This window comes from Populus trichocarpa, chromosome 1, assembly GCF_000002775.5.
Source record: "Populus trichocarpa isolate Nisqually-1 chromosome 1, P.trichocarpa_v4.1, whole genome shotgun sequence".
NCBI classification, from domain to species: Eukaryota; Viridiplantae; Streptophyta; class Magnoliopsida; order Malpighiales; family Salicaceae; genus Populus; species Populus trichocarpa.
Genome location: NC_037285.2, coordinates 11,284,184 through 11,296,806, shown reverse-complemented (window position 1 = coordinate 11,296,806; position 12,623 = coordinate 11,284,184). Strand labels below are relative to the sequence as shown.

The 12,623-nt window shown below is 31.1% G+C and overlaps 2 protein-coding genes across 4 annotated transcripts; both read left to right on the top strand.

Moving 5' to 3' along the window:
- Positions 1-4,968: 4,968 nt before the first annotated feature.
- Positions 4,969-7,158, top strand: LOC18094132 (uncharacterized). Its single transcript, XM_006368302.3, has 2 exons — positions 4,969-5,166; positions 6,492-7,158. Exons 1-2 carry the CDS (start codon positions 5,036-5,038, stop codon positions 6,967-6,969), a joined length of 609 nt encoding a protein of 202 aa, XP_006368364.2. The 5' UTR covers positions 4,969-5,035; the 3' UTR covers positions 6,970-7,158.
- A 735-nt stretch (positions 7,159-7,893) lies between these two features.
- Positions 7,894-9,868, top strand: LOC18094131 (dolichol-phosphate mannose synthase subunit 2). Of its 3 annotated transcripts, none has more exons than XM_024600906.2 (4): positions 7,986-8,024; positions 8,388-8,431; positions 9,168-9,281; positions 9,366-9,868. In XM_024600906.2, the coding sequence occupies exons 3-4, from the start codon at positions 9,192-9,194 to the stop codon at positions 9,516-9,518; spliced, it is 243 nt and encodes an 80-aa protein (XP_024456674.1). In that variant the 5' UTR covers positions 7,986-8,024; positions 8,388-8,431; positions 9,168-9,191; the 3' UTR covers positions 9,519-9,868. The 3 variants fall into 3 exon arrangements, with proteins under 3 accessions (XP_006368363.1, XP_024456674.1, XP_024456678.1); XM_024600910.2 differs by having other exon boundaries at positions 7,996-8,024; positions 8,388-8,456; XM_006368301.3 differs by lacking the exon at positions 8,388-8,431 and having other exon boundaries at positions 7,894-8,024.
- Positions 9,869-12,623: the final 2,755 nt, after the last annotated feature.

Below are 12,623 nucleotides of genomic sequence, written 5' to 3'. Positions count from 1 at the left end.
GGTTGTAATAATTTTTTTTATAAGAGAGTTTTTTATTAAATAAAAATAAAATATTTTGGATCTTCTTGTAATTATGGTATACATTATCTTTAAAAATCTTGATTTATAATAAACTTTATTATCTTTTAATTTTTGACAATGTCAAATATGGAATGAGAATTTGTTTTTCAATGAATAGGAGGGTCAAAGGTGGGTATTAAATTGTTACTGTTGTGTATGGGCTTTGCTTTTGTGTTTTTTTGTCGAGGGAAAAATGAATTAATTTTTTGGGTCAATTTGTTATGCTTTTTGGATTAAGGTTGATAGGGTGGGGACTGAGTTATTAAAAAAAAAATTGTAGGCTATATGGGTCGGTTTCAAAGTTCATGTTAAAAAAAATCATAATCAAATTAATGTTTTTTTTAAGTATTTTTTGATATTTTTGATAGGCTAATATTACAAATAAAAAAAATTATTTTAATATATTTTTAATTAAAAAATACTTTTAAAAGCATCTTATACCACGTTACCAAGTAAGTTTCCAGGTTTTTTTTTATTTTAATTGTATTTTTATTTCTTCATATAAAAATAAAATTCTAAAGAAACTAAAAATAAAGAATAATAGTATAACTTACAACTAGACACAGACACACACACTTTTATGGTCCTCGATTTCTTTTCATTGCAGCCATTAGAATTTTTTGGCCAATATATTTGTCATGATATTTTATCTCGACTGTTTTGTTTTGCCTCTATAAAATATTTATGCCTGCTTATTTGCATACAACAGCAATCTTGTGCTGTAGGCGCTGGTGGAGGAGGATGTCTTCTTTGAACTATTTCTTTGTAGGAGGAGGCAACAATAAACTAAAAATAAAGAATAATAGCAGAACTCACAACTAGACACACCCACGTGTCCCTACCACCCAACTACTCATGTATTGTCCACTCATTTGTATTATCCACCAGTGTACTATGTTAAGTTTAGTGGATCCAGAAGTGTGACTCCGCGTACACGTCATCTAAATTTTACTAAAAAATAAATAAAAAATACTTCATTGTCATCAAAATTTTAGATTGAATTTAAATATACTTATTAATCATGTTTTTAAGAGATTTTCCAATAATATATTAATAAATTATTAAAAGATATGGCTCAATCATTCCAACCACACACATAAAACACAATTAATTGGAATAGTATTTTATGTTTTTTTTATGTTTTTTTTTTAATTTTATTTTTTAATATTAAATTATTTTGAATATTATACTACACAATTCTTCTTCAATTTTTTTCTCTTAGGTTATATATCAATCTCATGATTTTTTTTTCTTTTTATTTTTAATCTTTAATATTAGATCTGTTGGAAGTGGAGTTTTATAATTTTTTCAATTTGCTTTTTATAAATTTATCATAGTCTCATGATTCAAATTATTTGTTTCTATCTTTTCTAATTAATGAATTTCATCCTTCAATATTGAGTTGGTTGAAAATTGGACTTTGAATATTTTTTTTATGTGGTTATCCCGATCTAATAATCCGGGTTGCAGGTTTGGCGGGTTGATCCAGATTGATTCTGCTAATATTTTTGTCCTTTTATTAATTGAAATTTTTTTAATTGGGTTTCATAATTTTTTTTTATTTTTTTTTCTATAGGATTATTTTGATTTCATAATATAGATAACAGGTTTTGCAGATTGATCTAAGTTGATTTTGTTCTTTCTTGATTTCAACCTTCCGCATTAGGACTATTGGAAATAGATCTTCATAATTGTTTTCATTTAATTCTTTTGCAGTTATCTTAATCTCATGATCCATGTCGCAGGTTTAACAGGTTAGTCCAAGTTGACTTTGGTTGTTTTTATCTTTTTTTAATTAATATTTTTTTCGATTCCATCATTCAATATTAGGTTGGTTAGAAATTGGACTTTGTATTTTTTTTATTTACTTTTTATAGGGTTATCACAATCTTATGATGCGAGTTGAATGTTTGGCAAGTTAACCTGAGTTGACTTTTTTATCCTTATTTTAATTCAATATATATAATTTTTTTTTCATCCTCCGACATTGAGTTGATTAGAAATTGACCTTCATAATTTATTTTGATTTGTTTTTTATAAGTTTATTATGACCCGGGTCGCATGTTTGACAGGTTAACCATAATCGATTTAAATATCTAATATGTCATCGTCTTAATATTTTTTTAAATGTATCATTCAATATATTATTGTATAAATATTTTAAAAAGATAACGTTGGTTATACATCATATTTTGAATTCATAATTTTTTTTTATTAAAAAACATGTTAGCAATGCTTATATATATTTTTCATTAAAACAATTAATCTGTCTCGTAGCACAACATAAGTCAATCATCTAGTTCATTCTAAAATAAATATGTAGCTCACAAGACTAGAGTAAATTATGTGTTTACTTCCTAAATGTACTTAAAGTGTAATCAACATGGAGTGCATGGAAGATCTAAAGAATCCTCCATTATAGTAATCAACAATAATCTCAAAAACACATGTTAATAAGTATTGAAGCAATGAATTTATTTTAGAAAAATATTGGCATAGATGGTAGCGAAGAATAACGGAATTTGTTATAATTTAAATCCTCATAGATAAAAAGTAATACTATAATTATAGGAAGACACTTAAAATATTTAATTTTTATTTATCTATATTTCATTTGCCAAAAGGCAAGTAAATAGGAAAAAAAAAGTAAAAAAACTATTTCCTTCAAATAGAAAATAAACTAGAAAAACCTAATAATGCTTAATAGAAAAAAATAAAATTATAATGTTAAAAATGAGCTGGCTCACCTCATATTACCTGACTTACATATCTATCATGCTATCTTAGATTAACTTAATCCAAGTTTTTTTTTTGTTTTTTTTATTCAATTACATATTTCTAAATGTTTTTTTAGGGTATCACGATCTTTTTTTTTTATTTGTTCACTATCATTGTTTTTTTTTTATCATCTAATTTAAATGAAACCAACTTATTAAACTTAGCGAGGACTATAACTCGAGCAATTTGTTTTTTTTATTTATCTAAAAGATGCTTAAATATTGTTTTTTCATATAGAAAAGTATCGAACAATAAATAGCGTGAGCCTATACCTAGTTCAAGGACTATTTGAGAACTATAAGCTATATTAAGATTTTTTTTTTATTTAGAATAAAATTTAATTAATATTGTGAGCAACTATGGTGAAACTTGCATAAAGACAAAATAAATCAAAAGACAAAAGTAAGATTCAGTCGAATGAACCCTAGCGATGTACCGCAACTTGTCAGACTCTAGGTTTGTTCCATAAAGGTTACCAGTTTGAGTCCCACAAACCTCAGGGTCACTGGAGGCTTGCATGATCGTTAACTTCAAGATCCATGAAATTAGTGAGGTACGCGCAAGCTAATGAAGCACATTTGATTGCATTTGATTTAAAATTTGATTGCATTTGATATTTTTTAAAAAAACTGAAGCTTTAAAATTAAAGAAGTCTAAATTTCAAACCAAATAAGTTGAAGCACATTTGATTGCAAGAGAATCAGCATCCTGCAGCTGTTATAATTCATTCCTCTTGGCAGACTATAATAGACCCGATTCTTTGCCCCAAAAACTAAGATTGATGAGAGGTATTTTTTCTTAATATATTATATCTTTAGATGTAGATTATATATCTACCGAAGGCCAATATTGTCTTCATTCTTGAAATTATGATCACTAAACTAGTATTATAGCATGTCGGACTACTCGGATTAACGTAGATAAATTTAATTATTTTTATTTTATAAAAATTAAAAATAATATTGTTTTTAAAAGAAATTGTAAAAAATGAAAAAAAAAATCAATGAATTTTAAATGAGTTTTGCCTGGATTGATTGGATTACAAATCAATTTAAGTTTTTGATTGAATTATATCAAATCAATTTTTTTTTTATTTTTATTAAAATCTAGTCCCGCTTAAACTTCAAATCACTCATGTTATAGATCATGGTAAGGTAAGGCCTTAAAAGGGATAAAAGCTTAAAGTAGGATCATTTCACAAGTTCTTACCGCTAAACCCTTTCAAAAAAATCTCAGCAAGACATTTTTGTTGCATTAATTTGTTAACAAAATATTATTTTCACGGGCGCATATGTATATTCATAATTATATATAAAATCATGAATATAATGCACTTAATTTATTTAATACATGTATATTTTCTATACAACTTTTTTAAATAAATTTTCCTAGTTAACATTTTGTTCTCTTTTCCTAATATAAGTTTCCTATTTTTTTTCCTTTCCCTTATTATACTATGTTTTCAATATTTTTTTTTCAATTCAATATCTAATCTTGTGTTTTCTATACAACATATTAAATAAACACTTTCTATATAACACATTTTTTCCTCACAAATCACATAAACTTTTTTTCTTTTTTTTTACAAGTCTAAAAAATACCACTCATCAATATTGGTAGTCTCAATGTCACCATCAAATAATTCTTGGTATCAATTTTACTATTTAACTCTTAAAAATTCTAAATAAAGAACTTTCATCTATTTTTAAGGCTTTCCATTCCTATTTTTATCCAAATTATTTATTTTTGCAAGAAATGATGTTATTTTGTTGAGAACTTAACGTTTTCTTATCAAGTATTTAAACAAAAGTCATTAATTGAAATATCAAAATAATTTACTGGTAAAATTGATATAAAAAATAACTTAGGTATGAAATTGATAATATTCTAATAGTTTAGTGATACATTTAATATTTGTCCTTTCTTTTCTTATCATATCTCTCAGAGAATGATGACAATATCGATTATTTAAATTTTAGATACACAAACGTCTGTTTACTTTTTCGATTAGAAAATGTTTTTGTGAAAATTTAAAATTTTTTTTTTGTTTTTAAATCATTTTAATATATAACAAAAATAAATTTTAAAAATAAATATATTTTTAAATAAAAAACACGGTAAGCGCAGTAACACACGGGCTCCATAGGCGGTGCACAAACAAAAGAAAGAGAAGTTTCTTGAGAAACAGATACACAAGATGGTGCTATGGGAGATCACATTGGGAACTGCGTATTTTTTGGGTTTGAAACGGGCTTACAAATTGGCTTCAAGGATTCAACTTAGGGTTATAAGCCCCAAGTACCCTAGGATTCGTCAGTTTGTTCAGAGGTATGTGCTGTTGCTATTTTGTCGAAATGTTGTTTACTTGACTAGCTCTTTTGATGCATTTGATTCTTGCAAGTGAATGGCTCTGTTTTGATGACACAAATGATCTAATCAGTATTTGATCTATACATTTCTATAGAAATTGATTAGTGGAGTGCTTTTTCGTTGATCATTTTACTTATTCTTTTTTGTGGGATTTTATAAAGATATATTCGAAGTAGCTGCACCTATGTTCTTATGATCTTGCTCGTCTATGATTTGTTTGATAGAGACTAGGGAGTGCCTGGTTTAGACATAATTCAATTTCCCCATTACTTTTTAAGTCTCTAACCATTTAATACATAGTTCTTCGAGGAAATTGGGGTGGTTCGAATGAGGTTGTCATAATATCGACACAAATACACAGGTATTGGCAGTATATCTCCTTAATCTTGTTGATTAGGATGCCAAATGGATTTGATTTGCTTAAAATGCAATGAAAACCTACACTGCAGTTTTTCCTCTGCTTCAGGAGCATGCATCAGATGCATTGAGTTCCATTTTAATCATTATTTTCTTTGTTCAGTGCCTAACCGTTGCTTCTGTAATTTCTCTCTGTAGTCTTCTGTATATAGTTGCGCAATGTGTATTGGCAGCATCTCCTTAGTGGGTCGCCTTCCCTTATGCTATAGTTTTTTCCAAACATGCATGCACACTATAGAATGGGTTTGCTGAACTTGTTTCATTTTCTCTTTCAAACCATCATTTCCATAAATCACTCTCTACTTCAAGGGTGTAAAGAAGTGAAAGCATGCTAAGGGGGTGTCTTTTCTAATTTGAATTCTGACATAATTGACTATACAATTTTATCCCATAAGGTGATTATATGCCTTAAAGTCCTCGCAATTAGAAAATTACGGTATTTTAAGCAATCAGTTTTGAGATAGAGGTTTGGAAGAACTTCTTCAATATTATACCATGGATTTTGATAACGCATATCAAACATTAACAGAGTGTATACTGTTTGATGTCCAGACAACTATTTGGACGTCTATTAAAGATTTGAATAGATGAAGTCAATACAATTGAGACATATTTGGATGCCTTAAACGCTTGGAAGGTTCTTTCAGTGTGACTATACTGCTGCTAAACTTTCTATTTTGTTACCAGATTGGCTTAAATGCCATTTTGTACAGTTTGTGCATCTCTTACTTGCTGGTGCTACTATCGCTGTTGTATGTTGTGTATCATTATGCTGCTAGTACGTGTATATCTCCATGCCTCTAGTTTGAAACTACTTCAGGGCTTAAAAAAACCTCATATTTTCCTTTCTTTTCCCAACTTCATAGACGAACACGTGCTATTTTTGATGTTGCTCTGAAGGTTCACCTGAATGTACAGCAAAGAGACATAGAGGTTGGTCGAAATCTTGGTAACAGGATTCTGAGGTGGCTGCACCAAATGAAACCTTCCGCTCAGATTCATGGTCCCTCACCTGAGAAACCCACAAATGGTGCTAGCTCAAATATGAGTGTTACAAACCAGGTAACCAACACTTCCCACCTGAAAGCTTCGGGCATTGGCCAGACGTCTAGATGCCAAGAATCTTATAGGCACCTTTTCACCTCAGCAAGGAGTACGTGGTCAAAACCATTTCCTTCCATTGCAATGATGATGCGACCATCAAGACCTGCTGGGATTTTTACACAGTACAGGCACTTGAGCATCCAGGGCCCTGAAATGTCAAGGCCAAACAGTATTGGTGGTGGATGTGGGTTTCAGGGGGTTTTCCGGAAGGACATGATGCAGTATATACTGCAAAACTAAGCGTGGTAGGTATTTTTTATTTTGTGTTTCTTGTGGAGTCTGGCTTGATTCTGAGATGGAACTGTGATAGAAGTTGGCTGAGGTGTAATTTGAGGGGATACAACGTAGTCATGCTGAAACTGATAGCCGAAACCATTTTTCCTATGATTCTTTTCCCCTTTTGGGTAATAAATTTCCGCTTTTATTTTCTGGTTGTTGTATATGCTTTAGAGCTCCTTTTTTCTTAGAATTTGCATTAACTTGACCTCAGTGATATCCTGTTGAATGTTTTTTGAGTTGTACGGCTGCTCAAACAATTATATATGATACTGATGACTTATGAAATGGCGCATATAACAATATTAACAAGTTTCTGAACCTATCAATCAATTATATATAATAAAAACAACTGCCATTTTTGTAGTATTATTTTGTAAGAAATCAAATAACAACATCAAGTATTCTTTACTGCTGGGATTTTGTTTCGCATGGTACAATCCCCGGTGAATTAGGCCCATGTGCTGTCAAACCACCAGCGAACCCCGCCATTTAGTGGCATCACTCTCTAAAGCCAGGCCCACACTGTGCCTGTTTCGAACAAACCCTGCTGTATGAAGCCAAGACCGATGTCAGCTACTCATCTGGCCAGGGATTAGCGTGACTTACCAAATCGTGCCCTGTCCTGAACTGGTTGCGGCCAGCATCACACTGTGCTGCTTCAAATGAGGCCCTGCTCCGTGAGGCCGCTCTACTAGCCAGGACCCAGTAGCAGAGTAGGCTGCCCTGAGATGCCAGCACTATCCCAAGCAATGTCAGGCTTGTATGGACCTGGAAGAGCACCCTCCGGTTCAGTCCAGTTCCATCACTTTGGTGCCCCTACTTGGGTCAACTCACAAGCCACCAAAAATGACAAGGCCATGGTGGTTAAAGCCCACTTCTTAACTGTGTATGGCTTGCATTAAAGCCCAAATACATAGCCAATAAATTTCCACCTGTTTTATATTTCTCCGGCTTTGGAAAGTAGAAACCGGCGCCTGCACTTTAGTAACCTCTCCTCGTTCGAAAGAAGAGAACAGGTGCGAGATCATCTTAACCCTGTCGTTTATGATCTTACTACTATCTTACTTTTTTTTTGTATTGAATTACTCGTATTTTTATTTATTTTTTATAAATTGGGATCTTACAGCTCTGTGATTTTGCTCTAATATGGTGGAAACAGTAATGAAAAAATCGATTGATTGGCTTCAATTTTAAGTTGGTGAATTCCCACTTGATTGATTGATTGAAATCATTTCTTGAATTTCATATGGGTGTTTGTATCTGGGTTGATTGGTCTAATGACTATGAGGATTGAGATGAGTTGCTGGGTTCTAGAAGAATTTTCTTCTGGACCTTAAGCTCCGTAGTTTTATGACATTGTTGGTGTTTGTGTTTAGCAGACTTAGGCTTTGAACAATTGATTGTATCGGCTGTCTTAAAAGAGGTACTACTAATTGCTTTCATTTGAGGTAAATGACCGGGCTTATTATTATTATTATCTCCGAAAATGAATTTGTAGGCTAGTACTCAGCTTTGATCATTGTGATTGCAATGATAGTTGGCAATTGAGTATGATTGTGTATGCTTGGTGTGGCAAGTCTGATCCCGATGCATGAGATGTGGATCGGGTAATAATTCAATTTTTTTGTTTAGTGTTCATGATCATCCTGAGTTGTTTCTTATTTCCAAACTCCACATCGTTTACACAAGCAATGACGTGAAAATGCTCAGGAAGCATGTTGTGGCTAAGAGCGGGAAGTCTTTCTGAAGTTAAATTGGAATTCTTTGGATTTAGCATTTTGGAATTTGATAATTCTACATTTATTGTGGATCATGGAGCTTAAATTCAATCCAAAATTAATCTTGTGTAAGCCAACTTCTTTATTGATGGTTCTCATTACACACAATAAACCAGAAAGACTTTGTTTTCCTCGTATTTATGGGCACATCTTTTCACATCCTTCACAGCCTGATTTGTAGAGTCTGTTTAGCTTGAGGAAGAACTCTTTCTTTTGCATTTCCTTCTCATATTTTTAGTTTTTTCTGCATCTCCTTGCGGTTTTGTATGTAGTATTGTGCCACCTTTCTCTTGTTCTTTTTTTAATTATATCTTGCTTGTCCAAAGTTTTTTTTTTCTTTCCCCTTTCTGGATGTTGAATTAGTATTTCATGTTCTTACAGGCACAAACAACTGCAAACACTGGCATGGAGTTGGCAGACAGAGCAGTAGGGTTTTTGTTATCTTTAACCAGTATATCTATCTTCACTTATTATACTTTCTGGGTTATCATTTTGGTGAGTTCAGTTTTTCATTGATTTGCATCTGCATATTCAACGAACTTGTCTTTAGTGTTTACTCTTAATCTCGTGGTTTTTCAGCCATTTGTAGACAGTGATCACTTTGTCCACCAGTATTTCCTTCCACAAGAATACGCCATACTTGTACCTGTATTTGCTGGCATGGTGCTTCTCTGCTTCTTATGCGTGTTTGTTGGATTTGTGATGCTTAAATCCAAAAAGAAGAAAGCATAATGCAACCACGATTACCATTTTGCATATTCTAATACATTTTACACTCACAAACCTTACCTTCTCTCGTTGATAGATTTGCAACCCAGAGTGTTTTTCTTGTGAGATTAGAGCAATTATAACATTATTGTGGCATTAGATTTCTTGCTTGCAATGACTGATTCTTCCTTATTGACTATCATTGCATCGTTGACACATGAGCAGTTTAAGAATATGGCTCAATTATCAAGTTTCTTGTGACATGTAGAATATTAAGCCAGAACATCCAGTTCTGAACTGAGTTTGTTCATTTTACTCTCTCTTTCAGTTCTTTATCGCTTCGAGTCTATAAAGAGCATGCCTCCTCTTTTTTATTTTTTTCTGGCCCATTCCCCTCACTCTCAGAGGATAACAAAAGGTTTTCTGGTTTATACAGTTCCTCATTAATTTGAGCCTCATGCACCCTTAAATTCGGAAATGACTCTGTTCTGTCTAACGATTGCTGCTCAATTAGTTCACAGCCTGATGGAGTAGTTATAATTCCAGGGATTTCTCACATTTCTCCTCTAATATCGAAAGAAAATTCAGTCGTACCATCATCAGGGTTCTTTGCTTGGTTATCAACCGATGTTATTGTTTACTTGCAGCCAAGAAATTTGGTGTTTGTTCTGTTGACGTAGACTATTATACAATACATCTAAAACAAATGACCGTTCTGAACTGGTCCTCTCGTTTGCTTTTATTAATCAACAATTTCGTTTTTTTTTTTTTACATTTTGATCACTGAACATTTTTTTTTCTCTAACTTCTTAATTTCATGTGATGTTTGTGATAAATCACGTGTTGATTTAGTCTTCTCCTTGTATTTTCTTGACAATCCAAAGTATTTAAATAAAATTTCTGAAATGAATTAGAGGTAAATTTCATGAAATAAGATTTAAATTTGTTGTATTAAAAAGAATTAAAATAAAAAGGACCAAAATAAAAAACAAAAAACTAACTGGGTTTCTCAACTTTGCCCAAAAACTTCATTTTCTTCTAAAAATTCTTTATTTGCTCATTTTTAGTCCTTTTAATTTTATAATTTTATATTTTAATCCTAAACTTTAATTTTTTAAGTTTGAGTCTCTAAATTTTGATAGAGAAGAGAGAAAATCATCAGGGAATGAGAAAGGTAAGAGAAAGTGGTTGATTGATTACATTCCAATACCTATGGAGCTTGGTTTCATTGGGTTTTTTTTTTGAATTTTTATCTTGTTAATGTAAGTAAATTGAGGCTCGAGATTTTTTAATACCGTTTAATTTTATATATATATTTTTTACCGTGTTGAGATCGAAAATGGTTTTACTTAGATATTTAATAATGTGTTTCTAAGTTTTTAAGTGAGAAAATATTTGAAAAATAGATTTTCAAGGTACAAAAACTTGAATTTCAATCATCTGATTGTTAGAATTTTTACCAATAAATAATATGTCATGTTTTTTTATTAAAAAAAAATAGGACGCAGCCCTCATCATTAAACAAAAAAAAGTAAAAAGTAAAAAGGCTAAACCCATGGACCTGCGAGTTTTTTTTTTTTTGATCCAGATGCTTGGTTCAAACATGAGCTTCTTTTTATTAATCCAGGTGCTCGGGATCAAACATCTAGAACTAGCTCCTTATTTGCTTCTATATAGCTTTTTAGTTTTTTTTTAATTTTTTTTAAACTTTAATCAGATTAATTATAATTCAATATTTTAAAATATTATTCCATTAAATACCTTTAATTCTGTCTTGATTTTCAAATAAGATTATAGAATTTTTGTGATATTAGCAATCAATTCATTAATTATTTTATATGAACCTATTAAATTTATGATCAAGAATATTCAATAAAAATAAAATTTTATATTTTGTTATTATAAAATTTTTACAAGATTTTCTTAAATTAATTATTTTTTCTCCAATTTCATATAAAATATAGAGACATGATTTTCAAAGTTTCTTTGTTAAAACTTTATTTTCATATTATTATAAGTTTCTTAATTTAAAAAACGATGTATGAGACTTGGTGTTGAGCAGGAGGCAATTTTTGGAACATCACCATAGAACTGAGTTAATTTCACTTGTTTGTTCGATACTACGACCTCGACTGTGCTGAGATAGGTAAACCGGAGGAGTTGGGAAAAACTCCTCTGATGTGGTTTTATACGATCATCACACTATTCTGGATAGAGTCAAAATAGGAGTTAGTGTGTCCTTGAAAATTGGAAATCTCCAGAAAAGATATTTGAAGTTCTCAGACAATCCAACATATGCAGAAGTAACTCTAGACACCTGCGAGCTCAAAGAAGAAGAAGAGGGGATGGTTTCAGCGCCCCATTGATCACTATGCACACGTGAATGCTTGATCGAAGAGCTAACGGTCACAACATTCACAACTAGTGGGTTTGCGATAATAAATAATTTTGGGCAATTAAACTTAGATGAGATTTGCTTTAAATAAATTATGTTGATAGTGTAGCAGATATATTTATAGACTAGTGGGACATGTTTAAATTTAAGAAAAGGTTTTGTTACGCCAGACTAGAATAATAGTTTAAAAATACCATAACTTTTGATCCGATCATTGGATCGTGCTTAAATTTTTACAGGAGTTTTTAAAGGTTGTTTTCCTAGGAATAGTTTGGAATCGTTACTTCAACCGTCGGATATTTAGATTTTAAAAATCTCATCACATGGCCTCGGTTTTCATAATTTTTGTGATTTTTATTGTTATTTTCGGATTTCATGCTTTTTTTTCTTTGTAATTTCAGATTTTTATTTTGTTTTCTAGTTAAAATAGAATTTCTGATCTATTTCTAAAACAGAGAACTTGAGGATTGTTATTCCAGAGAAAATAAAATATGCATAACTTGAAATTTATATCTAGTCATTTTCACTCATTAAAATTTATATGTTTTTTCTTTGTTTCTTGCTTTGCACCTGCATCAGAAGATCTCAAACCTAAAATTCCAAGCATGTCTCGAAGGAACAAGAAGAGAAATGTAAGATTAAAAATGCATACATTATTCTGACTCGCCTGAAACACCAACAGGTTTTTGTAACAAGCTCATAGCCCTGCATAATCCTCAATGCACTGAGGGTGC